A 27,341-nucleotide genomic window follows, 5' to 3' on the forward strand; every position below is an offset into this window, starting at 1 on the left:
TGGTGTGATAGAGAGAGGTGGGGTAGCATGCCGCTGCAGCAAGGACATTGTCTTTGTACATGGGACACCGGCCCTCTTCAGTAAGCTACTGGATGCCCCATGCTTACATACTTTACTGTAACTGAAGCAACATTTACAATGCAGAACTTTTATCTATAACAGTGTATTTTTACTGTATGGTATTCTTACTTTTATTTTAGTAAGGGACCTTAATACCTCCCGCACTACTGGTGATGTATAAATTAACTTTATTTTTTACTATATTAAAGTAATGATGTTAAATAATATAATATAATACATACTATCTCCAACTAAAATACAAAGTATTTAGAAATGTTTTAGGTTCATTTGAATGATAAAAGTGGAATGTTGAGTACAGATACTAATACACAGAAAATACACACATACATGTTTCAGTTCATCAGAAGTCTTTTATTTGTGTATTTCTGAGAACGGTTGGCAGCGTGGTGACAGATGTTTGTTGTCTCACTCCTGAGTTTCGGTGCTGACGTCCTCTTCGTCGCCAATGTCTTTGGTGATGATCAGAACTTTGGTGTTTGATGGGCTGCTGGAAGACACAAAAACAATAGTCGGTTTAGCTTTGAGCTCACATACATACACATGCATGCGTCTCTATTGATACTTTGTGCTCTTTTAACTTTTAGTTATTTAAATATTTCTCCCCTTTTCTCAGTCATATATTTGTGTATGATACCTTTGTTCCTAAATTTTGTTGACCACAAACAACAAATAAATGTATTTGGCACTTTAACTGTTTAATATGGTCTCATCTCCTTTTTATGCATCGTTTTCAGGATTACTTTTTTTACTTGTTTCACTGGTTTTCCACCAGTTTCAAATCCTCAACAGACCACCAAGGCCTTTTTTACACTATAAAAATAAACAACTTTATTTGATTTAATTTTCATTAGATTGCAAAATATATAATTTGTCAAGTAAGTTACTACATGTAAACTGTTTGTTGTCATTAAAAAGTTTTATCTATGATTTTTGTTTTATTTTGTTTTGTAAAACTGGATGAATAATGTGTGGAAGTCCATTTTTGTCAGGAAGTGTGGAATACATTTCTATAAATATATAAATACTAAATGGATCAAAATGAATCAAAATAATTCAGTTATTTTGCTTTTTTGTTATGATTATGTGTGTTTTAAAACTGTTTGAACAGTTTTAAAATGTATTATCTTCTAATTCTGACTCAAAAAACAAGATTTTAATTTCTTCTTATTGAGATTTACTATGAGTGTTTTTTTCCCCTCAACAATGTTTCATTTACCTTCTGTCTTTTTTCTTGAAATTGGCTTTCATGTAATAATTCTACAATTAGGCTAATTTTGGAGATTGTTTTTGTATGTCTGCTTGATACAAAATGTCTGACTTGTCTGACCATATCCCTGTAATATCCCAATATGAACTGGTCCATTCACCTGAACATCTCCCCATCCAGCAGCCTTCTGTACTCAGTGATCTCCATCTCCAGTCTGGTCTTGGTGTCCAGCAGCACCTGGTACTCTTGTCCCTGGCGCTCCAGATCTGCCCTCAGCTGAGCCAGCTGGGCCTCCAGAGCAGAGACCTGTCTCTGGTAACCTGCCAGCATGTTGGCATAACGGTTCTGGGTATCAGCGAGGGTTCCTTCCAAAGACGCTTTCTGAAGGGGAAAGACACATTGAGAAGAGATTTACAGACTGCAATGATTCATATGAAAAAAAAAAAGACCAAAACAAATGATAGACACCCACCATGCTGAGCTGTGCTTGTAGCTCAATTTCTAGGCCCTGCAGTGAGCGTTTGACCTCTGTGACCTCAGAACGTGTTGACTGAAGACTCTCTGTGCTTACGGCGACCTCCTTGTTGAGCACATCAGTCTACAAAAGCAATTAAGAAAATGTCAGAAATCACATACAAGGGAAGGCTACTTATATGTCACAATATATTCAGATGACACAGTTATTTGTCACTTCTAATTCACACACTGCTATGTTTTTTATTGCTCTCTTAATGATATGACTTCATAAGATCAAATAGACCTATTAAACTTTAGAAATGTCTTTTTTAATATAGTCATATTACAGTATAGTATGCCTTGGAAAGCTCATGATTGTTTCCTGGTGAATTAAAACAGTAATTTTGAGTTAAAAAGTCAAAGACTATTTATATTTTTAATATTTTTTATATATAATATATTTTATTCTCCTGCGTAACAGTGTCTTCGCCTCCAGTTACACTAATAGCTACTAGAAGCTGCCAAAAAAATGCCTAACTGCATTGAAGTAAAGCCAAACTTTTTTCTGTGAATACACGGTCAGACTGTTTTCTCCAGGTAGAAGAATTTCACTTCTTCAAGTGTGTTTCTTGGTAATGATTTTAAGAATTATCATGTCATTATAAAGACATTAAGACTTAAAAAAATATATACATGTCGAGATGGGGTTTGTTTTGAGCACAATTTTTATTGCTCACCTTGGCCTGGAACCAGGCCTCCAGGTCTCTGCGGTTCTTGTTAGCAACGGTCTCGTAGTGTTCTCTGATTCCAGCCATGACAGCAGACAGGTCCTGCTGAGGAGCGGCGTCCACCTCCACGTTCACTTGACCTCCCATCTGGGCCCGCAGAGCCAGTAGGTCCTGCAGAAGGACACATCCAGATCAAAGAAAAATTAGTCTGTTATAATGATAACAAGCAATCCTAGTTTAATCATAGTTAGTTTGCAGTTTTGCTCCCACCTCCTCATGGTTCCTCTTGAGCTGGATGAGTTCCTCCCTCAGTGATTCGATCTGCATCTCCAGGTCAGATCTTCCCAGAGTCAGCTCATCCAGGACCCTCTTCAGCCCAGCAATGTCAGCCTCCACTGATTGACGCATGGCCAGCTCGTTCTCATACCTGCACACCAACAGCCGGCTATGATCAATTGGCTGCTCCATCCAAAACATGGAAACTCAGTGAAACTGTCCTCAGCAGAGAAACCCCAGTTTTAATTGTTTGTTCAAACACACACCATCATGGACCTCTTTACAATAACTTTATGCTAACAGTTTTAGTTTCTCAACTTAGCAATACATTTTAAAAAACAGATACGTATAAGCTCCAGTGGTTCATATACTCACTTGACCCTGAAGTCATCAGAAGCCAGCTTAGAGTTATCAATGGCCAAGTAGAGGGATCCATTATTACGAGTGGCAAGGAGGATCTGAAACACAAGAAGGTACTGATTTAGGCGAAATATTTTTCATTTTATCTTCAATATAACTTGTTCTGACACTGAAAGGCAAAGTATTTCAGCTGATCCAGGATAGGAAACAGACACCAGACACTAGGGCATATTTGCAGGCTTGTCCTAAAGACTAAAAAATAAAAGGAAAAGAAAAAAACTTTATTTTTGGATTTATTAGTTTCTGCCTACCCTGTCCTGACTGAGTGTGAATCGTGAGGCTCATGAGGCAGCTACACAACTGATTTGAAAGAGATAAGACTATTCAAATATAAGTCAAATTTCCCCTCATTGTTTTAGTGGTTTTTGTATGCACATCATGCAAAGTAGAGCAGGAGCCTGTTTCAGCTTCAGATGGCCTCTGTGTGCTTTGGGTGTGGCTGCCCCTGTATTTACCCTGCAGGAAACAACACATCACGTCTGTCTGCCTCACCAACTGTACATGTGAATTTACCTGTGGGGCTTTTCATGCAGTAAGGGTGAAGCTTTTGTACTGGAGAGGATATATTTTCAAGCATAGAAGCTTTGTGCTCACATGATCTCACACTTTCTTTTGTGCCTCTGTTTTAGTCTTACCTTATGATTAACACAAATCTGCATACAGAATCAAAAACTGGACTCACCTGGTCCTGGAGTTCGCTGATGGTAACCTTGAATGCGGCAAAATCGTGGCCCTCAGGTTTGGTCTTGTTCTCCAGGAACTGCCTGATCTTCAGCTCCAGCTCAGCATTGGCTTTCTCCAGGCTGCGAACTTTATCCAGGTAGGTGGCAAGGCGGTCGTTGAGGTTCTGCATGGCCGCTTTCTTGTTGTCACAGAGGGCATCAGACAGGTTGAAACTGGCACCGGCCCCAGCACCAGCTCCTACACCAGCAGCAGAAAACCCTGCACCAGCAGAGGAGAAGATTCTGGGAGCACTTGTGGTGGAGATGCGGACTCCATTGCCTCCAGCACCGGCATACACACTGGGTGCTCTCCTGGAGACGATATGGCCACGGGAGTTAATGTAGGTGGTCATGGTGGAGGAGTCTGCCTGCTCTGGATGGAGAGAAGAGAATGAAGCAGAGTTTAGACTCAGTTCCTTTTATGCTACCTGACTGTGAGGGAGGGATTCAGGGTCCAGCCCCCCGGTGCACACCTCAGGACTACAGACCCAGGCACGCAAAGCCAGCAGGAGGGTGACAAACAGAGCAGCCAGTCACAGCAGGAATTTTAAGTAGATGTCTGTTGCATAATGATATCACATCCAGACCTCTCTGTTTGTTTTGCTATCTGAAAAACTCCAGGTGACTCAATCATCCTATTGATTCAGGTGTATCTCATCTGTAAACCTAATGGATTCTTCTTTTATCATATCTGTTTCAGATTTTTGCACATTTCAAAAATCTAAAGACCCTCGACCCCCCCTGTCTCACATCCCCCTGGATTCCTCTCTACATGTTCAAACCTGCCTGGTGTTTCAAAGCTGTGTCCTGCGGGTCTATATACAGACTCCCCCCTCACTTCTTGTATTGTGCAAGCAAACAATGAAATCCTTTGTGCCAACTCCTCATTCAGGCTCTGTTTGCTGTGACATAACATGCAGGAGCAGGAGACGTGGCCATTTACTCTGGAACATGGATGTATTATTTAGAACTGGACAAAGGACCCCAAGAGGGTACCAATTAAGTCCTATGAGAACTGGTAACGTGGCATATATGGCAAAAAAGTTTCTAGGTCCTGAGTTACTTTCAGGATTATGTGTCCCACTGATGAGTGCAGTAGTGTAAATCCCATTATGCCTCTGGCCTGGCCAGGCTAACAAGCAAACCGTGTTCTGGACATGATTGTATTATTAAGAACTGGATATGGCGCCACTGTTCAGCCTTGCAAAAGGGGTAATAAATACATGTGATACAATCACAATTAATTATTGTGCTTATACTAACAACTGATACAGCTGAGGAGGAGTAACGTGAGCTTTTGTGATGGTCTAATTTTTCTACACTGAGATAGTTTAAGCCATATAATAAACGAATACAGTTGTTGCTAATGGATAATAGGCTTGGCAAACTTAGACACTTAGACACTTAGACACTGCAGGCACAACCATGTCACATAAATACCACATATAAGTTAAATAACTTTCAAAATTAAAAGAAAAATGTTATGGTGGTAGTTATGAGAAATCACCTACAGTGTCATATCAGTAAATTCAGTCATTACACAGTAAATATATCAGTTTAAAAAAATGAATAGAATTACCGCAACATGATTGTGCGTCTCCACACACCAGTCAAGTTTCTCTTACAGTTTACAGCCATGACTGTGAAAACATGGATGCTTCAGACACATCTACCCCCCAGCGCACAGAAGATTTATACAATAAGCAGAGTTTCCAGATGGACACCCAAGATTAGTGTCACCAATTCAGTTTCTGACCAAATGTCTCCCCTTCTGTTCCTGAGTTATAACATTGAGTAATGACCAGGGATGGGCAGTATTTCTATTACTTGTATTTAAAATATGCATTTCAGTTACATTTGAGTATTTTGTAATTTGTATTTGATAAGGCCAATAAAAAGCAAATGTAATTTGTAACAAAATACTTTTGAGTGGAGTAATTTTGTATTTAAAATACTCAAAATACTTTCTCCACGAATCAAAAAACAAAACTGATAGGCTACACATTCTTATAATATTGGATGTAACAATATTTTTTTTACTTTTTTTTATATATATTTTTATCTATATGTTTTTTTTTTTTTAAAACTTGGGCCATTCAATGACCTAGTGGTCTGTTTTACAGGACTGTGCATAACATAGGAAATTGTATGTTGCTGTGGTTGATGCTTGGGATGAGTATGCTACAAATGAATTGCCTCACGTGGGATCAATAAAGTTGTCTGACTCAAAATCTGAATCAATAAATAATATTTTAGGGTAGCCTACATGTCCCTAGCTCCCTCCTCTTTTTCATTTGAAGAAAAGTTGAACACAGGGCCCCAAAGGCACCAAGTTAGACAGCAAACAAGTTAACTAGCTACAGTATCTTGCTGCTGTATAGCTAGACCATTGGTGGACAGTTAACAGACTTGCCAGGCATGCTGCTCATGTGGATGGACCCACACTACCAGTAGCCTACCTGTTCACGTTTGTATTCATTAAAAATTTATTTTTATTCATTTTTCTGTGCAGAGCTTGATGTTTTTATTTATATGACTTTTATAGTACACATAGGCCTAATGCTATTCATATGTTATTATCACAGTGTCTGTGAATATTTTATTTGTTGATACAAAAACGTTTATGGGCTGTTAAGTCTGGTTTATAAATATATATATATACATAATCAAGTTGTTGTCTTTTAATGGCTTTGCTTAGTTACACTTAGTTAGTTCTGTGACTGTTCTGCCTTTTTGTGGGGTTCACCAGAACTCTGTGTATATCCTATAGCCCAAACCTTAATACTCTGCTACACCAAACTGTGAGAAAACAAGTGCAAATTTGCAATAGCTGCAACCAAATTTGCTACTATCACGCCATTAATGGATGAATCACGGTTGTTCTTTCTGGCATAGTTACTTCTGGTCTCTAATTGCAGCATGTACATTTTGAGCATTTTTGGTCAAGGACTTTTTTTTTTTAAGATATTTTTTGGGCATTTTTGCCTTTAATGGACAGGACAGCCAAGTGTGAAGGGGAGAGAGAGAGAGAGAGAGAGAGAGAGAGAGAGAGAGAGGGAATGACATGCAGCAAAGGGCCACAGGCTGGACTCGAACCCGGGCCGCTGCAGCAACAGCCTTGTACATGGGGCGCCTGCTCTACCCACTAAGCCACCGATGCCCGGGTCAAGGACTTTTTGAGTTATTCTCAAAAAGATTTGAATCAGTTAGTATAGCGCCACCTATGGACGAATCGTGGGCATTCTTTTTTTTTAAGATTTTTTTTGGGCATTTTTAAGTCTTTAATCGATAGGACAGACAAGTGTGAGAGGGGGAGAGAGAAGGAGTGACACGCAGCAAAGGGCCACAGGCTGGAGTCGAACCCGGGCCGCTGCGGCAACAGCCTTGTACATGGGGTGCCTGCTCTACCACTAAGCCACCGACGCCCCTGAATCGTGGGCATTCTTTCTGGTATAGTTACTCATGGTCTCTAGCTGCAGTATGCAATTTTCAGCATTTTTGGTCAAGGACTTTTTTAGTTATTCACGAAAAGCTTTGTGGACCAAGTGACCAACCGACCAACCAACTGACTGACAGAGTGACCTATAGAGCTGCGGGTCACTGCTAAAAAGAAAAAGAAAAAAAATATTTTCAAAATAAAAGTACAAAATACATGTATTTTATTTTGATACATTTTCTGGCACCAGTATTTTGTATTTTATTTTGATACATTTACTTGAGGGGTATTTTGTATTTTGTATCAAAATACATTTTGATGTATTTTTGCCCATCTCAGGCAATGACCAGAACAGAAGTGTTTTTGTAGAACATTATGATGTCACAGTTAAGTTGACTTTTGACCTTTTAGACAAAAAATGACAAAATATCATTATTTTTCACTCTACTAGACATTTGTGTGATGTTTTGTCATAATTAGCAAATTAATTCTTCAGTTATGGCCAAAAACATATTTTTTGAGCTCATATTGACCTTGCAATTGACCCTTGACCTTCGACCACAAAATTACTTTATTCTTCAGTCCAATTGGACATTTGTGTTAAATGTAAAGAAATTCCATTAAGGCGCTTGAAGAGAAGTGATTTACAGTGACTCTTGGGAAGCACATCCAGGCCCTGTTTGACCATCTGGCCTGGGCTTGTCAGATAATCAATCTGGCAAAATGTGAGTTTGCTAAGGTGACAGTCACCTACCTAGGTAGAGTTATTGGTGAAGGGCAGGTGTGCCCTGTCAGAGCAAAGGTGGTGGCAGTTGACCAGTTTCCTGTTCTTGCTGCTAAGAAAGAACTTTCTCCTTTCTTGGGTATGGTGGGTTACTATCATGGGTTTTGTAAAAACTTCTCCACAGTAGTTGTTCCTCTCGCTTCTCTTCTTAGCGAAAGGTTAAGTTTGAATGGTCTCTCCCCTGACAAGAAGCATTTGAGTCGTCAAGTCTTTGTGTTCTGCCTCTGTGGTAGCAGCTTCACAGATGGACAAGCCTTTCTGCTGTGTGTGGATGCTAGTAAGGAGGGAGCTGGTGAAAATGATGTCGGCTGCCCAGTGAGTTTCCAAAAAATTCAACTGACATCAGCTGAATTATTCCATCATTGAAAAAGAGACATTGGCACTTATCTGGGCATTGCAACACTTTGAGGTTTATGTGTACACCACCTTTAGTGGTGTACACTGATCATAATACCCTAACCTCTCACTCCAAAGCCCAAATCAACAGCTTAGTATGTTGGTGTCTTTATTTCCAACCATGTCATCTTGACATACAACATGTGAAGGGAGCTGAAAATATAGTGGCTGATGCCAGGTCCAGAGCTATGTCTGTTTCCTTTAACTTGTTTTACCTGCCTGCATTGTCTCTGTCTGTCTGTTCTGGTTTTCCTCTCTCTTAAATGCTTCCTAGATACCAAGGTTGCTGAGGCGGTGGCCTCGATGGTTAAGTGATGAGACTGACTGCAGGTTATATAGACACTCACATGTTTACAGTAATATGCCAGAGAGCATTTGGTTATGATAGTTAGTTGTGTGTATTGTTTTGGGTATTGACATGGTACTGTAGTTGTTGGGTATCTTTGTGAGGACCCCCATTTTTAAGGGATGGGATGTGACGACTCCTTCCACTCTGCCTGTCAGTTATCTTACTCTGCTGGTAAAAGCTAAGAAGATGTAAAGACTTCAACATTAATCTCTGTCTTTGTTATTTGTTTTTTTTTTTATTTATCTTTATTGTAGTGTTGCAGTGATTTTATATAATTAAGCATTAAAATTTATAATTGAAAGTCTATGGGAGGAATGTTTGAAAGCTAAAATCTCAACAATTACATGTGCTAAAGCTTTCATACTTTATGGATGGGTGACCCATCTGGAAATGCTTTACATATTAAAGCATGGTGCCATTAGCACCACCATGTGGTAAGCCATTATGTGTTCTACATTTTAACTCATGAACTGTGAGCCTTGGATGATGGCAATATGATATTGGCCACGCAATCTGCGCCTTTAAAAATGTTCCATCATTTTGGATTTTAGCTTTTTTGTTTGTTTGTTTGTTTTGTTTTTGCTTCTTTGACACATATTTCATCAATCTTCACTTAACTTGGTATATACCATATTGAGATAACCTTTGAAGGCGTGACCTGATGCACTTAATGGGCCATAACTCTTCAGTGCTTAATTGGATTGCAACTAAATTTGGGAATGTTGTACACACAGCCACACTCCACACGTATGTAAAATTTCAACCGAATATACTGACTGGTGGTCCTCCAGCAACATTAAAACCAGATATTTTACAATTCTGTTAAAGGCGCTATATGTAAGAATATGGCCAAAACGGTTACTGCACTCAAATTCAAAATAATGCTGCGAGTTGTGTCCGCCTCCCCTCCCCTACACATTCGAGGTTGCTGGAGACTGATTTGTTTGCCCATGGGTGGCTGCTGTGGCAGGGCTGCGTCGCCGTGTCCTTGATCTTCGGTTTTCCAGTGGACCGTTCAAGCAAGTCCGGCTTCTCTGCTGCTAACGCTGCTGCCAGGATACAGTGGTGGAGGAGCCGGCTGCTAATGCTATGTACCGGGACACTGCTAACGCTGCTGCCGGGATACAGCAGTGGAGGAGGGAACTGCCCATTGGTCCAACATCCCATTGTTCCGACCATATTAAACCCATTGTTCCGAAGTCCCATTGTTCCGAAATCATCATGATGCCCTGTGGTTAAGGTCTTGTTAGGTTTAGGCACAAAAACAACTTGGTTAAGGTTAGGAAAAGATCATGGTGTGGGTTAAAATGAAAAAGAAAGTGACAAACACATAAGCCGTGAGCCTGCTTCGCCTCAAGCCTTTCCCAGCTGACCCAGAGCCAGTCGCGGCGCACCATCAAAGTAGAAATACGCCCTCCGGGAGCCGTTCAGCACCGTGGACCGTCGGACTAATGGGATGTCGGATCAATGGACTGTCAGACCAATGACATGGACCCGGCGGAGGAGCCGGCTGCTAATGTTATGTACCGGGACACTGCTAACACTGCTGCCAGGATACAGCTGAGGAGGAGCCGGCTGCTAATGTTATGTACCGGGACACTGCTAAGGCTGCTTGCCATGCTGCTGTAGCTCAGTCATAACTGTAACTGATGCTGAGACTCTACTGGCTGCGTGACTGGTAGACGGCAGTGGGTGGCGCAACAGGCCAAAACACAAATTCAAAACATAAACATGATTTGCGGACTGTAAAAATGTTTTTTAAATGCGAATATTCTGGCTGTACTATTGTTGTCGGTGAGATCAGTATGTTATATGAACATTATTCCTTAGTCTCTGTGACATATCAGGAGGATTTTATGACTATTTGCTTTAGATTTCTTACATATAGCTTCTTTAACTTTGATAACATGAAATGTTGAAAACATGATCTCCATGAGCATCTGAATGACATCTTTAACAATGCCACCAACAGCTCCACCCTGTGGCCATTAGTAAAATACCACCATACCACTTATTAACTGCCTTTTCTCAGTGGTATCCAATTCAGCAAAGTTGTATAGATAGGGATGCTCACCAAAGACTGTAGCATTTGATACAATTTCACCTGTAGGTGGCGCTAAAAGATTTTTAAGAATTGCTGCTGTTGTGGCAGTTACCACAGCTTGGAAAGGCAGCAGCAGCTAACAGCTTCCAGCTCACACACTTATGAACTTCAGAAAATGTAAATGTTCCAGTTAAGAAACATCTTTACCTACATCCTCCAAAAATACTTATCTTTAAACGTTAGCCTTCTCTTCATGATAGAATAATTTCCAAAATATCAACCATGACTCATTACACTTTTTACATCTGGGTTTTTATTGTCACATTAATTTTTGAATATTTTATTCCAAATCATCATTAAGTTTTCTTATAGCAGCACTTGGTGGCCATTAGAGGAACTGCAACTTCAGGCACTTTGAACAGAGGACACGACAGAGGACATTGTATTTTGAAGCACTTCAGCAGACTTTTATTTGTGTGTTTATTTCTGTGAAAGTGCATGCTGCTGGAGCTCAGAGGGTCTAATTGACAGTCTCGGTGGAGGAGCTCACCACCTGCCCATCCACAACCTCCTCCACGACGGTGATGAATTTAGTTCTGGAGGTGGTGGTGGAGGTCAAGGCACTGCAGGAGAGAGACCAACAGTACAGTCAGGTCTTTATTCATAATATTACTATTTTTGAGCTGGTTATAATATTCAGAATCATCCTTTAGCTGCATAATTTGGTAAATGTGCCGAAAATATTTGTAGTTACAGAAAAACACAAAGAGTGAATTAAAGAATAGTATTTGTGCACTACGTTCATCAAGAGAGATGTTATATGAGGACTGAGGAAAGGAAAGTTTTGATGAAAATGCATTTAATTTACAAGTACAAACAAAACCAGAGCTAAACTTTGTCATTTCATTTTTTCTGCACATATCCTCTCCACACTCAAGTTTATCATGCTGAGGTTTGTTTTTTTTTTGTTTGTTTGTAACAAACAGAATCTGAGGGCAGGGTTCTTAATATTTGTTATAGTCTTATCTTCATGTCACAAATATTTCTGGCCTCTTGAGAACATTTTTGACGCTCTGATGATTTGTGAGTGTGGTGTCAGATCACAGCATCTACCCACAGTACATTTATCCTCCAGGTTTACCCTGTGAACAACCGTTTAATTTTCTCACCTGTTGCTGCTGCTGCTGCTGCTGCTAATGCTGCCTCCACCCTCTCCATCAAGCAGCCTCCTGTACTCAGCAATCTCCATCTCCAGCCTGGTCTTGATGTCCAGCAGCACCTGGTATTCCTGGGACTGTCTTTCCAGGTCGGCTCTCAGCTGCATCAACTGCTCCTCCAGCATGGTGACCTGATTCTGGTAACCCGCCAGCTGCATGGCGTACCGGTTCTGAGTTTCAGCCAGAGTGGCCTCCAACGACGCTTTCTGCAAGAGAGAGGAGCAGGAGCCGGTTCACTTTGTTTATTACCTCACAAAGAGACACTGTATGTGAAAGAGAAGATGTGATAAGATGGTCACCATGCTAAGCTGGGACTGCAGCTCAATCTCCAGGCCCTGCAGTGTTCGCTTGAGCTCTGTAATCTCTGATTTGGACGTCTGGATGGTTTGTGTGTCAGCAGCGACTTCTTGTTTCAGTGTTTCTGTCTGAAGAGAGGACACCAATCACAGCATGGTCATTACAGACTGTACATTTAGACAGAAATTCTCATTTAGTAATCCAGAGGCATCAGGTAACCCACTACATTTACACCAGTTTGATTTTCTACTGTTAATTCAATTCAGTTTCATTTATAAAGCCCAATATCACAAATCACAGTTTGCTTCAGAGGGCTTTACAGCATACGACATCTCTCTGTCCTTTGGACCCTCTCAGCGGATAAGGAAAAACACCCCCAAAAAAACCTTTAACGGGGAAAAAATGGTAGAAAGGTTGTACTATTTATTCCTCTACATTCATCTGACAGTTGTAGAGACACTCTGGAGTCCAGCATGTGTGTGGTCAGACTGAGACTCTTGAGCCGTATTAACAGCTCTGTGAGGCTGTGCTTAGACACAGTGCTACTTTGTGCTAAAAGCTAACATCAGAATACTAATTTACTCACAGAAATGCTAACATGCTAATGTATAAAAGGTATACCATGTTCGCCAATTTACTTCAGCATCAGCTGAGGCTGATGGGAGTGTTATTAGTTCTGCAGGTCTTGCTCATAAACCAAAATATTGGACACATTTAATTGTTGATCTGATGATAGCGCAAGAAGGAAAGTCAGAGGATCATCAAAGTTATTACAATTCATCCTGAGACAAACATAAGTGATGAAGCACGTTTCATCACAATCCCTCCAACAGTTGTTGAGAAATTTCAGTCTGGACCAAAGTGGTGGATCAACAGGCTAGCATGGCTAAAACTTATGTACTTACCTTTTGCTGGAACCAAATCTCCAGCTCTTTTCTGCTTTTGGCAGCAATCCTTTCGTAGTGCTCCCTGGCCTCATCGATGATCTTTGCGAGGTCAACTGATGGAGCGGCGTCCACCTCCACGTTCACCTGGCCACTCATCTGAGCTTGCATCGCCAGCAGCTCCTGCAGACAAGGAGACAAGTGAAAAGCGAAGACATTTCCATAAGGACATTTCTTGATTTAGTGACCATATGAATGTCAAATGTAAACCTGTTTTGTTCAACTCCATTGACTCATTGTATTCACCCCAACACCCAACCCGCCTAATGAGAGCTGAGAGCCCACTGACCTCCTCGTGGTTCTTCTTGAGGTAGATCAGCTCCTCCTTCAGGCCCTCGATCTGCATCTCCAGGTCGGTCCGGCTCAGAGTCAGCTCGTCCAGGACCCTCCTCAGCCCGGCGATGTCGGACTCTACCGATTGACGCATGGCCAGCTCGTTCTCATACCTGCACAGAGGACAAAACACTTGTTTCTAAATCTGTTTCTCCAAAAACAAAACTGGCTGAAGCAGGATGCAAATGGAGAGGGAAAATGTTAAACTTGAACTTTAACCTTTACTTATAGCTTCTTAATGCATGGATTCACTTACTTGACCCTGAAGTCATCAGCAGCAAGCTTGGCATTGTCAATGGCGAGGTAGATGCCACCGTTGACTTTGGTAGCGTCCTGGATCTGGGAGATTTAAAACAAGAATAATTGTACTATTTCATTGAAAATGCACCAGCACACTGCATGGAAATGTACTTTTGTTGCAGTTTCAGGCAGGTGTTAAACTGTTTACTTTAATTCTGTTACTAAATGTATTGTTATATTAAGTGGCTCCTTGTGAAACAGAGCAAATTCCCAAATTTCTCCAATATCAACAGTGAAATAACACTGGAAGATATCTATATTGTTTTAAAGCTGATATTGACACCTAGAGTATGCTGTTTCAATAAATATTGCCATCTTTGCAAATTGAAATAAAACAAGGTTATAATCATAACTACAGTGCTGGCAGGGTTCATGCTTTAACCTCTCATTGGATGATAGAAACTGCCAGGTTACAGTGATGATGACAGGCAGTGCATGAACATAAACATCCTGTCGTTTTTGGATGGCCACATGCCTAATGTCACAGATGAGCCTACCTTTCCCTGCAGCTCTGCGATGGTGGCAAAGTAGGCGCTGTAGTCTCTGGCAGAAGGGGAGGTCTTTTGCTCCAGGAATTGCCTGATCTTCAGCTCCAGCTCAGCATTGGCTGCCTCGAGCTTGCGGACCTTCTCCAAGTAAGAAGCCAGGCGGTCGTTCAGGTTCTGCATGGTGGCCTTCTCGTTGGCAGAGATGTCGATGCAACCACCACCACCACCATCACCACCAGCACCACCAGCGCCAAAGCCAAACCCAGAACCACCTGAGCTACTGTAGCTGTAGCCATAGCTACTTCCACTACCTCCACCACCACTGCCAAACACGGAGCCACCACTGCCATACATGGAGCCACCAGAGGAGATTTTGACCATTGAGCCTCCAGCACCACCATGCATGGACCCCATGCTGCGCACACCACGAACCGCAAAGGATTGCATAATTTTGTGTGGTGATGAGGGTAAGGTAGGATGTCTATCTGCTTCAGCTGAAGAGGAGAAAGTAAAGAGCTCAGAGAGCAGCTGATTTTTTATACTGTATGCAGAGTTTCTGAGGAGGGGGTGGAGGAGGGAAGGATGGCAAGCTCGTGCCAACCCTGGGAGGAGACACCTGTCCTTGTTTAACTCAGCATGTGAATTGGCTGTGGGTGTGTCTGAGAAATGTGGAATTCACCCATTACCTGTCCATTCACCTGCTGATTTACATTCAGATGCACTGCATGCATAACATTTCACGTCAAAAGGGTTGAACGATTAGAGCACATGAAACGCCGCACTGCGAGTTCAGACATGGATGACATTTAGTTTTAAAGGTTACTGCCAGCGTGAAAAGCCACATTCAATCAATCAACTCTTGGCAGCAGGTTATTGTGTAGTGAAGCAGGAGCTCAACGGCTTAAAGAGTAATCCACTTGTTTGATCAGAAAAAGTTTTTGCCAGCTGCCTGATCTTAAGCATATAGAGCTGACAGTAAGCAGACAATGATTATATTCTGCTAAGATCAATAAAACAATTCAAGATAGAATTAAAACACAGATGCAAAGAGCCTTTTCACATTCTGGAAATGTTCACCTTGTATGGAGGATTTATAAAAACCACAGAGACATTATTGCACTTAAAGGTGCTGCACAGTATTTTAAATCATTACTGGATCTATTCAAGACGCCAAAATCATTTCTGTGAACAACCTTTGCCAATGAGCTGCTTTTTAAAAAGAGAAAGATGTTTGGCACATTAGGTGATAAACTGCCAAGCTGTCCAGGTGCATCCTGCCACTTACCCAGGGCATGCTAGGATAGTCTCCAGCCTCCCAAAATCCTGGACAGGATAATCAGTCAGGGGGGGCTGAACATACACATCTGGACTTCCCTCATTCGTTTTAGTTTGCAGACTGCTGGGAAGCTGCAAGGCAGAGCGCTGTCTGAAAACATAACCATAATTCATAGCAATGTGGCAATGTACATTTATAGATATAATATTATACTTTGTTAAAATAATACATTTCAGCATAGTTTGGTTTGAAATTTCACCAACTCAGAATAGGCTGGTGATGAATAATTTGGATTATTTTGTTATAAAGTGCAAGATCAGACAAATAGTTTGGTCCAGCTAAGAAAGACATTCAGATCTTGTCAAAAGTAAAAAAAAAAAAAAGGAAAAAAAAAGAAAAAGGAAAAAAAATATATTAAAAAAAATATTCTACAAGAAAAAGAACAACAATAATCATTTAAAATGTCTTTGGGGTATTTTATTAAAGACACATTCTCACTCCTAACTCATCAAATACTGATGCTTGGTGAGGGGTCCTAAAACTCAAGGCCACCACAGATAAGAACACACTGCTTGACCTCATTTTCATCTCTCAGCCACAGCACTGTCTCCACTCTGGTGTGATGACACCCTACCACGGTTATCACAATCCGGTTTACTGTGTCATGTCCACCAGCGGTCCATAGAGATGTCAGAATGAGTTTTAAAGATAAAGAAATATGCAAAGGACTTATGATTAAACAAATACTTTAGTGCATAGTTTAAGAATTTTTTTTAACTTTCAGTGCTCTTTAATTATGTTCAATTAAGGGAACACCTTGTTAGCCAAAAAGGTACAACACATGCCACATCAATGCAACATCACAGGGTCAAATCCAGCCTTGGGACCTTTGCCTTTGCATGTCATACCCTTCACTTTATTAACTGTGTACTGTTCTTGTCACAAAAAAAGAGGGAAAAAAGTAAAAATAGAGTGTGAGCAGATTTCAGTTACCCAACACTGCATCTTTTGCACTTACAGCTATATCTCCCACTACTGATGGTGATAAAACATATTTTGTTGAGCTTTGTCTTATTCAACCATTTAAAAAACGATTACTGCTGAGGTACTATGAATTTATGTTTTGCAAGTATTTCTGTTGTGAATGTTCTATGTGTTTTTTATATTTTTAATCATATCAAGTGTGTCTGTTATACTGTTGATATCATATAGTGATATGCTAATTTATTCTTGCTGATAGTACAACTACATTTTCAAACATATACTAATTACTGTGTGAATGACTACAAAATTGTTATTTTGCAAAATAATAATGTAATTGAATACAATTAAAATATATTTGCAGTGAGGTCACCTGTCTGCTGCATATTTGTAAAAACATTAAGGACAATGGTTTTTCACACAAAGTCTTAAAATACATTCCACAAAGGTTCAAACACACAGTATTTCAGTATCTTTCCTCTTCTGAGGTCATGCCATTGTTTTCACTTAAACAATTTAAGGACTTAATTAATAACATAATATACATCTGACAAAGTGCTATTACTATTGTTATACTAATACAACTACTACTACTCTTGCTATTACTAGGATTGCTTCTATTATTACTACTGTTTCTGCAATTTCAGCCATGATCTTGAATTCATTTCAGCATTCAGCATCCACATGCATTTTCTGCAGGACATGTGTTTTCTAGTTAGCTATCATTTTTTCTTTTTCAGAAATGCCCCATGAGTTGATTTAATGTAAATAAAATCATATTATTTAATATAATTATTAATTATCTTAATAAGTGTTAGTTATTTGTAATAGTCATTTTAATACATTGAACTACAAGTTCTCAACATTACTAATATATTATAATTATTAAAAGAAAAAAAAGCAGCAAATCTTCCCATCAGTGAGGCTGGAACCATGAAATGTTTTTTCTAGGTAGAGTTATTGGTGTAAGGCAGGTGTGTCCTGTCAGAGCAAAGGTGGTGGCAGTTGACCATTTTCCTGTTCTTACTACCAAGAAAGAACTTTCTCCTTTCTTGGGTATGGTGGGTTACTATCGTTGGTTTTGTAAAGACTTCTCCCTCACACCCCTCACTTCTCTTCTTAGCGAAAGGTTAAGTTTGAATGGTCTCTCCCCTGACAAGAAGCATTTGAGTCTTTGTGTTCTGCCTCTGTGCTAGCAGCTTCACAGATGGACAAGCCTTCCCGCTGTATGTGGAGTAGTAGCTAACAGTTTCCAGCTCACACACTTATTAACTTCAGAAAATGTAAATGTTCTAGTTTAGAAATAAATCTTTACCTACTTCCTCCAAAAATACTTATCTTTAAGCGTTAGCATTTTCTTCATGGTAGATTAATTTCCAAAATATCAACCATGACTCATTACACTTTTTACATCTGGGTTTTTATTGTCACTTAAATTTTTGAATATTTTATTCCAACTCTTCATTAAGTTTTCTTATAGTAGCACTTGGTGGCCATTAGAGGAACTGCAACTTCAGGCACTTTGAACAGAGGACACGACAGAGGACATTGTATTTTGAAGGACTTCAGCAGACTTTTATTTGTGTGTTTATTTCTGTGAAAGTGCATGCTGCTGGAGCTCAGAGGGTCTAATTGACAGTCTCGGTGGAGGAGCTCACCACCTGCCCATCCACAACCTCCTCCACGACCCTGATGACTTTAGTTCTGGAGGTGGTGGTGGAGGTCAAGCCACTGCAGGAGAGAGACCAACAGTACAGTCAGGTCTTTATTCATAATATTACTATTTTTGAGCTGGTTATAATATTCAGAATCATCCTTTAGCTGCTTAATTTGGTAAATGTGCTGAAAATATTTGTAGTTATAGAAAAACACGAAGAGTGAATTAAAGAATAGTATTTGTGCACTACGTTCATCAAGAGAGATGTTATATGAGGACTGAGGAAAGGAGAGTTTTGATGAAAATACATTTAAATTACAAGTACAAACAAAATCAGGGCTAAACTTTTTTTTTCTGCACATATCCTCTCCACACTCAAGTTTATCATGCTGATTTGTTTAATTTTCTCACCCGCTGCCGCTGCCGCTGGTGCTGATGCTGCTGCTGCTAACGCCGCCTCCACCCTCTCCATCAAGCAGCCTCCTGTACTCAGAAATCTCCATCTCCAGCCTGGTCTTGATGTCCAGCAGCACCTGGTATTCCTGGGACTGTCTTTCCAGGTCGGCTCTCAGCTGCATCAACTGCTCCTCCAGCATGGTGACCTGATTCTGGTAACCCGCCAGCTGCATGGCGTACCGGTTCTGAGTTTCAGCCAGAGTGGCCTCCAACGACGCTTTCTGCAAGAGAGAGGAGCAGGAGCCGGTTCACTTTGTTTATTACCTCACAAAGAGACACTGTATGTGAAAGAGAAGATGTGATAAGATGGTCACCATGCTAAGCTGGGACTGCAGCTCAATCTCCAGGCCCTGCAGTGTTCGCTTGAGCTCTGTAATCTCTGATTTGGACGTCTGGATGGTTTGTGTGTCAGCAGCGACTTCTTGTTTCAGTGTTTCTGTCTGAAGAGAGGACACCAATCACAGCATGGTCATTACAGACTGTACATTTAGACAGAAATTCTCATTTAGTAATCCAGAGGCATCAGGTAACCCACTACATTTACACCAGTTTGATTTTCTACTGTTAATTCAATTCAGTTTCATTTATAAAGCCCAATATCACAAATCACAGTTTGCTTCAGAGGGCTTTACAGCATACGACATCTCTCTGTCCTTTGGACCCTCTCAGCGGATAAGGAAAAACACCCCCAAAAAAACCTTTAACGGGGAAAAAATGGTAGAAAGGTTGTACTATTTATTCCTCTACATTCATCTGACAGTTGTAGAGACACTCTGGAGTCCAGCATGTGTGTGGTCAGACTGAGACTCTTGAGCCGTATTAACAGCTCTGTGAGGCTGTGCTTAGACACAGTGCTACTTTGTGCTAAAAGCTAACATCAGAATACTAATTTACTCACAGAAATGCTAACATGCTAATGTATAAAAGGTATACCATGTTCGCCAATTTACTTCAGCATCAGCTGAGGCTGATGGGAGTGTTATTAGTTCTGCAGGTCTTGCTCATAAACCAAAATATTGGAAACATTTAATTGTTGATCTGATGATAGCGCAAGAAGGAAAGTCAGAGGATCATCAAAGTTATTACAATTCATCCTGAGACAAACATAAGTGATGAAGCACGTTTCATCACAATCCCTCCAACAGTTGTTGAGAAATTTCAGTCTGGACCAAAGTGGTGGATCAACAGGCTAGCATGGCTAAAACTTATGTACTTACCTTTTGCTGGAACCAAATCTCCAGCTCTTTTTTGCTTTTGGCAGCAATCCTTTCGTAGTGCTCCCTGGCCTCATCGATGATCTTTGCGAGGTCAACTGATGGAGCGGCGTCCACCTCCACGTTCACCTGGCCAGTCATCTGAGCTCGCATCGCCAGCAGCTCCTGCAGACAAGGAGACAAGTGAAAAGCGAAGACATTTCCGTAAGGACATTTCTTGATTTAGTGACCATATGAATGTCAAATGTAAACCTGTTTTGTTCAACTCCATTGACTCATTGTATTCACCCCAACACCCAACCCGCCTAATGAGAGCTGAGAGCCCACTGACCTCCTCGTGGTTCTTCTTGAGGTAGATCAGCTCCTCCTTCAGGCCCTCGATCTGCATCTCCAGGTCGGTCCGGCTCAGAGTCAGCTCGTCCAGGACCCTCCTCAGCCCGGCGATGTCGGACTCTACCGATTGACGCATGGCCAGCTCGTTCTCATACCTGCACAGAGGACAAAACACTTGTTTCTAAATCTGTTTCTCCAAAAACAAAACTGGCTGAAGCAGGATGCAAATGGAGAGGGAAAATGTTAAACTTGAACTTTAACCTTTACTTATAGCTTCTTAATGCATGGATTCACTTACTTGACCCTGAAGTCATCAGCAGCAAGCTTGGCATTGTCAATGGCGAGGTAGATGCCACCGTTGACTTTGGTAGCGTCCTGGATCTGGGAGATTTAAAACAAGAATAATTGTACTATTTCATTGAAAATGCACCAGCACACTGCATGGAAATGTACTTTTGTTGCAGTTTCAGGCAGGTGTTAAACTGTTTACTTTAATTCTGTTACTAAATGTATTGTTATATTAAGTGGCTCCTTGTGAAACAGAGCAAATTCCCAAATTTCTCCAATATCAACAGTGAAATAACACTGGAAGATATCTATATTGTTTTAAAGCTGATATTGACACCTAGAGTATGCTGTTTCAATAAATATTGCCATCTTTGCAAATTGAAATAAAACAAGGTTATAATCATAACTACAGTGCTGGCAGGGTTCATGCTTTAACCTCTCATTGGATGATAGAAACTGCCAGGTTACAGTGATGATGACAGGCAGTGCATGAACATAAACATCCTGTCGTTTTTGGATGGCCACGTGCCTAATGTCACAGATGAGCCTACCTTTCCCTGCAGCTCTGCGATGGTGGCAAAGTAGGCGCTGTAGTCTCTGGCAGAAGGGGAGGTCTTTTGCTCCAGGAATTGCCTGATCTTCAGCTCCAGCTCAGCATTGGCTGCCTCGAGCTTGCGGACCTTCTCCAAGTAAGAAGCCAGGCGGTCGTTCAGGTTCTGCATGGCGGCCTTCTCGTTGGCAGAGATGTCGATGCAACCACCACCACCACCACCACCACCACCACCACCACCAGCACCACCAGCGCCAAAGCCAAACCCAGAACCACCTGAGCTACTGTAGCTGTAGCCATAGCTACTTCCACCACCTCCACCACCACTGCCAAACACGGAGCCACCACTGCCATACATGGAGCCACCACTGCCATACATGGAGCCACCAGAGGAGATTTTGACCATTGAGCCTCCAGCACCACCATGCATGGACCCCATGCTGCGCACACCACGAACTGTAAAGGATTGCATAATTTTGTGTGGTGATGAGGGTAAGGTAGGATGTCTATCTGCTTCAGCTGAAGAGGAGAAAGTAAAGAGCTCAGAGAGCAGCTGATTTTTTATACTGTATGCAGAGTTTCTGAGGAGGGAGTGTAGGAGGGAAGGATGGCAAGCTCGTGCCAACCCTGGGAGGAGACGCCTGTCCTTGTATAACTCAGCAGGTTGGTTGTGGGTGTGTCTGGGAAATGTATGATGAGACCTGTATGACTGGGAAAATAGCTGTATTTCAAAATAAAGTGTGTGTCTTACAAAATTGAAACATTTGCACATCACTTGCAGTCCATTTTCGATCCACGACCCACCAGGTGGGAACCACTGGTTTAGAAGACATAGGCTCGGTTATTAAAAAACGAAAAGGAAGAGGACTGAGGATTGATCCTTTTGGGACACTACACAAGATGTTTGCTTAATTCAGATGCACTGCACGCCAGCATTTCACATCAAAATGGTTGAAAGATTAGAGCACATGAAGCACTGCAGGGCGAGTTCAGACATGGATGAAATTTGGTTTTAAAATTTACTGCCAGCGTTAAAAGCCACATTAAATCAATCAGCAGCTGTAAAAGAGAAGCCTTCCTCAGAATGACTTCAATCTGTTATTACAGTTTTTATAAGTGCAGCATAGGGTAACTCTTGGCAGCAGGTTATTGTGTAGTGAAGCAGGAGCTCAATGGCTTAAAGAGTAATCCACTTGTTTGATCAGAAAAAGTTTTTGCCAGCTGCCTGATCTTAAGCATATAGAGCTGACAGTAAGCAGACAATGATTATATTCTGCTAAGATCAATAAAACAATTCAAGATAGAATTAAAACACAGATGCAAAGAGCCTTTTCACGTTCTGGAAATGTTCACCTTGTATGGAGGATTTATAAAAACCGCAGAGACATTATTGCACTTAAAGGTGCTGCACAGTATTTTAAATCATTACTGGATCTATTCTAGACGCCAAAATCATTTCTGTGAACAACCTTTGCTAATGAGCTGCTTTTTAAAATGAGAAAGATGTTTGGCACATTAGGTGATAAACTGCCAAGCTGTCCAGGTGCATCCTGCCACTTACCCAGGGCATGCTAGGATAGTCTCCAGCCTCCCAAAATCCTGGACAGGATAATCAGTCAGGAGGGGCTGAACATACACATCTGGACTTCCCTCATTCGTTTTAGTTTGCAGACTGCTGGGAAGCTGCAAGGCAGAGCGCTGTCTGAAAACATAACTATAATTCATAGCAATATGGATGCGGCAATGTAAACATACATATATACATACATATATATTCAGATCTTGTCAAAAGTCTTGTTCTACAAAAAAGAACAACAATAATCATTTAAAATGTCTTTGGGGTATTTTATTAAAGACACATTCTCACTCCTAACTCATCAAATACTGATGCTTGGTGAGGGGTCCTAAAACTCAAGGCCACCACAGATAAGAACACACTGCTTGACCTCATTTTCATCTCTCAGCCACAGCACTGTCTCCACTCTGGTGTGATGACACCCTACCACGGTTATCACAATCCGGTTTACTGTGTCATGTCCACCAGCGGTCCATAGAGATGTCAGAGTGAGTTTTAAAGATAAAGAAATATGCAAAGGACTTATGACTAAACAAATATTTTTAGTGCATGGATTAAGAAAATATTTTTTTAAACTTTGTGTGCCAAAAGTATAGCAGAACCATAGCATAGAACATTTATAAGCATTTATTAACGAGATTATGGCAGATAAGGTTAGGGAGCGATTAAGGAACGAGGGCAACCAAGGTCCCCAGCTAATGGTTGGCATAACCTGCTGCAAGCCACCAACCATGGATGTATAAAGAGAACAGGATACGTCGCTGGAGGCAAAAGTTGCTCGGTGATCAACACATTCTCACTCCTAACTCGTCAAATACTGATGCTTGGTGAGGGGCCCTAAAACTGAAACTATGACACTCTGGGCAGGGCTGTAAATATAGACAGTGCAGGCAGTGTGGTTGCACTGGGGCCCATGAGGTAGGGGGGCCCATAGAGAGAGTCGCTGGAGGGCCTGCTCTCTCTAGAACAGAGAACAGGTCCCTGCAAGTGATTCAACTTGCCACCTCAGAAATGCATCTGTGTTCGAAGGAGAGCACATGTTAAAATACAAATGCTGTCATCTGCTATATGCCCTTGAAAAGGCAAATGCTTCTCCATCAATTCCTTTTTTATTCTTTTGTGAAATAATCAGAAGCAATTTATAACAAAATGATATGTTCATTTATGTTGTTGTTTGGGTTAATCTGCTGATCATTTCTCCATTGACTTTTTGGTTTGTAGAGATAGTGAAAATAGCGAGAAATGGTGTCACAACTACCCTGATCCTAACAATTATTAAATAATAAAAGCAAAAGCAGCAAAAATTCTCACATTTGTGAAGCTGGAACCATGAAATGTTTCACATTAAAGAATGACTGAAGTGATTATCAGTCCAGTGGCTAATTTAATTCAGTCATTTCATTGACTAACAAATAGTTCCAGTTGTACTTGTAGGTTTTCATATGTTTTGTGTGCAAAAACCTAATTTGTAAAGTAGCTAGTAACTAAAGCTGCCAGATAAATGTAGTGGAGTAGAAATAGAAAGTGGCATTAGAAGAAAAGACTCTGTACTTAGAATACCTGAGTAAATGTATTTAGTTACATTCCAATACTGAGTGCAGCTCATCTTATTTGAACTTTATGAGATTGTGAGTATGACTCAACTTGTGACTTGCTTGACCTGAGCGATGATTTGACTCGACTTGACTTGCTCGATTTTCACCACAGTGAATTTGGACTTGCTTGAGACTTGAAGGTTAAGACTTGAGACTTGCTTGATACATGTGTGACACACTTCCACCTCTGTCTCTTAGCTGATGTTCAACTATTGTTGACTTTTCCTCATTACCGTCGGTTTAGCTTACACCAACAACACACCAAGCAGCGGGGAATGATTGCATTTTTTCCACAGCCAGGAGGCATGTTCATGTGTTTCAGGTGGGAAGAAATTCTTTGTAACATAGGTCAGCATGTCACAGGACTCACAGACCTCTGCTGACTGTAGGCTGGGAGTATTCTCTGACTGCAGTTTGCTGATAAAAGTTTAAGTATCCCCAACTTTTAGGTTGGTTGCAGAATCAAATGGCTGCAGCTCGAAGCAGCCGTCGCAGCTTTCCAGAGACACTGCATGGCAGCTCGCCACAGGCCACACTTCACAGCTGTTTTTTTTCTCCAACATTAATACTCTGTTTGCTGATGTACGGTTATCGCTAAGTTTGCCCCATTACCATTATGTTTGCTCAGCTCTCGCTTTGATAGTGTCTGATCATTGCTTAGGCCTACTTTGCCCCATCGACATTAGTTTAGTGCTTTAAAGGAGCACTTCAACCACAAAATGACCATTTGTATATCAGTTACTCAACCTGTGTTACACTGAATTTATGAAGAAAAAATTTCCTTGCATGCCTCCCTACTGAACAAAGAATCAAAAACTGACAAATTCTTGATGAACTGGAGTAAAAGGGGGATGTGTTAATGACAACAGCTAAACTAGATCAAAACATCTATTTACAAACCCGCACGCAGCTCGTGCAGTATAATCAAGTCTCATTTATCCAGTGTTATACTCAGTATGTCCCAAACACATGCATTTTTTCGAAACACCTGCTATGTAAAACATTACCTCATAAACATTTCCCTGGACAAGCGCGTGCATCTGAATTCTGCTTGTGTACATGAATTTATAATCTGTTCAATGGAATGCACAAGCAGAGTTCTACTCGTATGTGTTTAAATAGACAGGTTTTAGCAAAAATGCGTGTGTTTGGGGAAGTGCTGAGCATATGGTAGGATTAAGATTAACCTGTGTTAGTTGTGTGAGAGTTTGTAAATGGGTGTTTTTATATAGTTTGCTGGGTTGTTAACACAGCCTTCTTTTACCCCAGTTCATCAAAAATTACTCAATATTTGGATTCTCTGTTCAACATTGAGGCATGAGAGAAAAATGTTTTCTTCATAAACTCAATTAACACAGGATTACTTGATATACAAATGGTTGTTTTGGGGGTGAAGTATTCTGTTAAATACTTCTAAGCACTTTTAGGACTTAGGACTGGTTTATGATGGTTTAAAGCTGCTGGTGAACATTGTGAAGGGCTCAAAGCCTCGTAACAAGCCAGGAGCCTGTGTTAGGGGGTTTGGGGGGTTGGGGGTATCATGGAGATGCATCTGATAAAATGAGGACAAAAAAAACTTCTTAACAGCAAAAAAGTGAGTGAGTTTTTTGTGTTTATTTGGGAAAACATAACAAATACTTTGCAAAGTTTTTCTTCTTTTGACCTTGGTGAAAGGTTAATTTCATTACAATCATTAATGCATAAATGTCATAATAATGTGTTTTAATGTAATGAAAGTGATTACATGAGAGGCACAGCGTGGAGCAGATACATCAATAAGTTAATTGTGTACATATAATTGCATCTTGGAGCAATATCAGTGATTTAGTTTCAATGATTTAACTGTTTTTTGTGCAGTTTGGGTGTGTCTGTGTGGTACTGCTGCAGGCTTGTTCCCATCATGTGCAGCTGCTGCTCTCAGGCTGCAGGGGAAACTGACAGGTATGTACAACACCCACTCGCTTTGCATTTAACTGGAATTTAGACAATGTGCAGCAATTAAGAGGTGTGTAAACTTTTTATTATTTGGCTTTGAAAGGAAGGGAAATTGTGCTTCAAAGGACAAACTTAAAGAACATGTCTTAACTGTGACAGGAATCAGTGTGCAGCTCTGTTTCAAATGAGGAGCAGTCGAAAGGTGAAAAAGATCAAATAAAAGTATAAGAGATACAATAACAATATGATGCATGGTTCCATTTCCACCTGACAAAGCAAAGTGCAAAAAGTGGTGCAAAATATACATGATGGCCATCAATATGTAGTTGGGTTCCTGGTTCAATCCCAGGAGTGAGCCTTTCTGTGTGGAATTTGCATGTTCTCCCCGTGTCAGCGTGGGTTTTCTCCAGGTTCTCTAGCTTCCTCCCACGATCCAAAAACATGCAGGTTAGGTTAACTGGTGACTCTAAATTGTCCGTAGGTGTGAATGTGAGCATGAATGGTTGTCTGTCTCTGTGTGATAGCCCTGCGATAGTCTGGTGACCTGTCCAGGGTGTACCCTGCCTCTCGCCCAATGTCAGCTGGGATAGGCTGCAGCCCCCCCGTGACCCTCAAGAGGATAAGCGCTTACGAAAATGGATGAATGGAACAATAAACTAGTAGGTGCAGTAGGAGCAGTGTGACTAAGCTGAGACAGCTTAAACACCTGAGCATCAAATGCTGCAGTTCAGAGTGCATGAAACTAGTTAGCAAGCAGGCAGAAAAGTTAAGATAAAACAAGCAGAGATGTTGAAGATATATATATATATATATATATATGTATATACATATATGTATAGTGTTTTCGTTACCTTAAAAAGCCATCTATTTCTACATGAGGAGCAGGTCCTCATCTATGGTGATTGTCACATTGAACCGTTTTGTTTCTACAGTAGTCCAGAATGGACAAACCGCACACTGGTTCCAGATAGGGCAATTTGTGTTCTTGCATTTTTGCTTCGG

The 27,341-nt window shown here is 40.9% G+C and overlaps 3 protein-coding genes across 4 annotated transcripts; all 3 read right to left on the reverse strand.

Moving 5' to 3' along the window:
- Positions 1 to 411: 411 nt before the first annotated feature.
- On the reverse strand, positions 412 to 4,292 carry LOC117268347 (keratin, type I cytoskeletal 50 kDa-like). Of its 2 annotated transcripts, none has more exons than XM_033644708.2 (7): positions 3,851 to 4,292; positions 3,124 to 3,206; positions 2,743 to 2,899; positions 2,482 to 2,643; positions 1,761 to 1,886; positions 1,449 to 1,669; positions 412 to 565 (listed from the first exon to the last, which is right to left on the reverse strand). In XM_033644708.2, exons 1-7 carry the CDS (start codon positions 4,241 to 4,243, stop codon positions 487 to 489), a joined length of 1,221 nt encoding a protein of 406 aa, XP_033500599.2. In that variant the 5' UTR covers positions 4,244 to 4,292; the 3' UTR covers positions 412 to 486. The 2 variants fall into 2 exon arrangements, with proteins under 2 accessions (XP_033500599.2, XP_033500597.2); XM_033644706.2 differs by having other exon boundaries at positions 412 to 568.
- A 7,047-nt stretch (positions 4,293 to 11,339) lies between these two features.
- Positions 11,340 to 15,042, reverse strand: LOC117269012 (keratin, type I cytoskeletal 13-like). The gene is made up of 7 exons (XM_033645827.2): positions 14,488 to 15,042; positions 13,947 to 14,029; positions 13,647 to 13,803; positions 13,319 to 13,480; positions 12,416 to 12,541; positions 12,069 to 12,322; positions 11,340 to 11,522 (listed from the first exon to the last, which is right to left on the reverse strand). Exons 1-7 carry the CDS (start codon positions 14,923 to 14,925, stop codon positions 11,420 to 11,422), a joined length of 1,323 nt encoding a protein of 440 aa, XP_033501718.2. The 5' UTR covers positions 14,926 to 15,042; the 3' UTR covers positions 11,340 to 11,419.
- A 3,241-nt stretch (positions 15,043 to 18,283) lies between these two features.
- Positions 18,284 to 21,768, reverse strand: LOC117267726 (keratin, type I cytoskeletal 50 kDa-like). The gene is made up of 7 exons (XM_078161315.1): positions 21,235 to 21,768; positions 20,694 to 20,776; positions 20,394 to 20,550; positions 20,066 to 20,227; positions 19,163 to 19,288; positions 18,804 to 19,069; positions 18,284 to 18,466 (listed from the first exon to the last, which is right to left on the reverse strand). The coding sequence occupies exons 1-7, from the start codon at positions 21,703 to 21,705 to the stop codon at positions 18,364 to 18,366; spliced, it is 1,368 nt and encodes a 455-aa protein (XP_078017441.1). The 5' UTR covers positions 21,706 to 21,768; the 3' UTR covers positions 18,284 to 18,363.
- Positions 21,769 to 27,341: the final 5,573 nt, after the last annotated feature.

The sequence above is a fragment of the Epinephelus lanceolatus genome, chromosome 18, assembly GCF_041903045.1.
Source record: "Epinephelus lanceolatus isolate andai-2023 chromosome 18, ASM4190304v1, whole genome shotgun sequence".
Taxonomy (NCBI): Eukaryota; Metazoa; Chordata; class Actinopteri; order Perciformes; family Serranidae; genus Epinephelus; species Epinephelus lanceolatus.

Coding starts and splice junctions, on each gene's coding strand:
- LOC117268347 (XM_033644706.2), bottom strand. CDS start 4,243: ATGACCACCTACATTAACTCCCGTGGCCATATCGTCTCCAGGAGAGCA. Junction 2,900..3,123: donor TCTGATGACTTCAGGGTCAA/GTGAGTATATGA, acceptor GTTGGTGTGCAG/GTATGAGAACGAGCTGGCCA. Junction 1,670..1,760: donor TACAAGCACAGCTCAGCATG/GTGGGTGTCTAT, acceptor TTTCCCCTTCAG/AAAGCGTCTTTGGAAGGAAC.
- LOC117269012 (XM_033645827.2), bottom strand. CDS start 14,925: ATGCAATCCTTTGCGGTTCGTGGTGTGCGCAGCATGGGGTCCATGCAT. Junction 14,030..14,487: donor TCGCAGAGCTGCAGGGAAAG/GTAGGCTCATCT, acceptor TAAATCTCCCAG/ATCCAGGACGCTACCAAAGT. Junction 13,804..13,946: donor GCTGATGACTTCAGGGTCAA/GTAAGTGAATCC, acceptor TCCTCTGTGCAG/GTATGAGAACGAGCTGGCCA.
- LOC117267726 (XM_078161315.1), bottom strand. CDS start 21,705: ATGCAATCCTTTACAGTTCGTGGTGTGCGCAGCATGGGGTCCATGCAT. Junction 19,289..20,065: donor AGATTTGGTTCCAGCAAAAG/GTAAGTACATAA, acceptor TCCTCTCTTCAG/ACAGAAACACTGAAACAAGA. Junction 18,467..18,803: donor ACCAGCGGCAGCGGCAGCGG/GTGAGAAAATTA, acceptor TCTCTCCTGCAG/TGGCTTGACCTCCACCACCA.